Here is a 2,066-nt window from a genome sequence, read left to right on the forward strand (position 1 = left end):
GATCATAACATGTCATTAAACATCTCTTGCTCACAGTATACATTACAGAGGTGAGGATAAGGGTTGAAACTTCCAGAAAACATCAATACATTAGTGACCCTAATTTGGGTTAATGTACAGTATTTGACAGGAAATAGACAACAAATCCTAGATAAGGTATTAGAATGAGTAATCAATGTCAGCATCAAAGTCTTTTACTTGTGTTTCAACAGTGTAACAGAAATATGTTAAGTCTAGACAAGCTAAGTAGGAAGACCTAGGAGAGTTCAAGGGAGGTTGGGAAGGTAGAAGAGGAAGATTAGGCATGTAGGGAGATACTGATTGACTCCTAGTGCTGCCCCTTAAATGTTTTCAGAAATACATTGAATAACTTCAGTTCTGTTAGAAAAAATTATGAGATTTTGTATAAAATGTGTTGACGCTCTTTTCCATTTTATTAATTTTCAGCTTCAACCTTTCGGGAGGGAAAATGTCTTTGTACAGCCTCTGTTATTCCACTGGAGAAATGATGGAACTTATGGCATTCCAAACAAAGTATTCTGCTCGTCTTAGTTATGTAAACTTTGTGCTAGCTCTGGTGACCTGCATCATAGGACTGATTGGCAATGCCATCGTCATCTTTTTCAACATATTTGTAAAGAAGAAACATAAATCTAAAATCTGGTTCTTGAACCTGGCTATCACTGATTTTGCCTCTCTTCTCTTATTGCCTCTTCACAACTTCGCTATGTTACAGGGCCACTGGTCCTATGGAAAGCACATCTGTATGATGTTTCTCTTTGTTATTTGTGTTAATATGTACGCTAGCATCTTCATACTCATAGCTTTAAATGTCAGTCGGGTTCTGTCAGTGGCAAAGCCAATGTATTATCGGAAGTTTATCTCTCAACGTGTTTTGCGATGGATTTGCATATTGATATGGATAATAACTATATTGATCAGTCTTCCAGTTTTCATTTTAAGTGGTGAGTTTAAAATCGGAGACAATAGTTATTGTAGTTTTAATTTTGTTAAAGATTATGACAATGGGACATTTATTCCTACATATAATTTAACTGAACCTCTAAGCTTAGAAAAAAATATTTCCCTAGAGGTGTACAAAACGTTCCACAATTTTTTCAAGGAATGTACACCTGAAGAATGTTGCGGTGATGAGAACACACTAGCTACTTGGAATGACATAATATTTTCAACACAATGCTTTAGTATTCCTTTCTTGGTGATTGGCTATTTCTTTCCGTTCTGTGTTATAATATTTTCCAATATAACTATAGCTATACAGGCCCGAAAGTCTCAGACTGTGAACACCCATCGGCTCTATCAAATAGTCATCGCCATCATTATAGTGTACTTTGTCAGTTGGACACCGTTTTTTCTAAGTAAAATCATTCATTTGGCTGCTGTTAGAAATATGAATTTCATAGTCATGTTTAAAGTCATGACCTTTATGCCACTCCTGGTTACCATTGCCTCTACTAGCTTCTCCTTGAACCCCATAATGTATGTGCTGGTTGGCCGACAGGCAAGGGCCGGCCTTGCAGATTTCTTAAGTAGCATAGGCATTAATAAAAACGAAAAGTACTTTTAAAGGGCAAGTCTAAAATGAACATATAATTCTAGATGGAAAAATCATCCATTTTTTGAACAAGACCCCTTGTAAACTGAACAGCAGGTGGATGGATAGATCTCATTGCAAGAAACTGTGAGATATAAAAATTTTTTGTTGGTTCAACCAATTTACATTCGCTTAATGCTGAATTCCAAGCACAATAGCCATATGAGATGTAAATCCACTTTGTGTGTACCAAATGCCCTTACAAGCCCAGATATTACCTTTTAAAAGTAGCAGTGATATCTTTATTGTGCTGTACATTTTCTGTACAGAGAGCAGAGCTTTTGGTGAAATCTAGCAGGTCCCCCCAGTAGGGGCTGCCTGCAGTAAACTGCATGTGGCATACACAAGTCAAGCCAAGTCAAGATACAAGAGGACCACCCTGCACAAGGAGAGAGAGAAAGAGAGGGAGAGCACAAGTGGCCAATCCTTATTACAGGGAAATCCCGGAGGA

At 37.5% G+C, this 2,066-nt stretch overlaps 1 protein-coding gene across 1 annotated transcript; it reads left to right on the top strand.

The window, feature by feature from the left end:
- Positions 1-469: 469 nt before the first annotated feature.
- On the top strand, positions 470-1,588 carry LOC309558625 (chemerin-like receptor 1; the record flags this gene model as incomplete). Its single annotated transcript, XM_082261691.1, has 1 exon — positions 470-1,588. One exon carries the CDS (start codon positions 470-472, stop codon positions 1,586-1,588), a length of 1,119 nt encoding a protein of 372 aa, XP_082117817.1.
- Positions 1,589-2,066: the final 478 nt, after the last annotated feature.

This window comes from Pelophylax lessonae (assembly GCF_965119305.1).
Source record: "Pelophylax lessonae genome assembly, chromosome: 6".
NCBI lineage: Eukaryota > Metazoa > Chordata > Amphibia > Anura > Ranidae > Pelophylax > Pelophylax lessonae.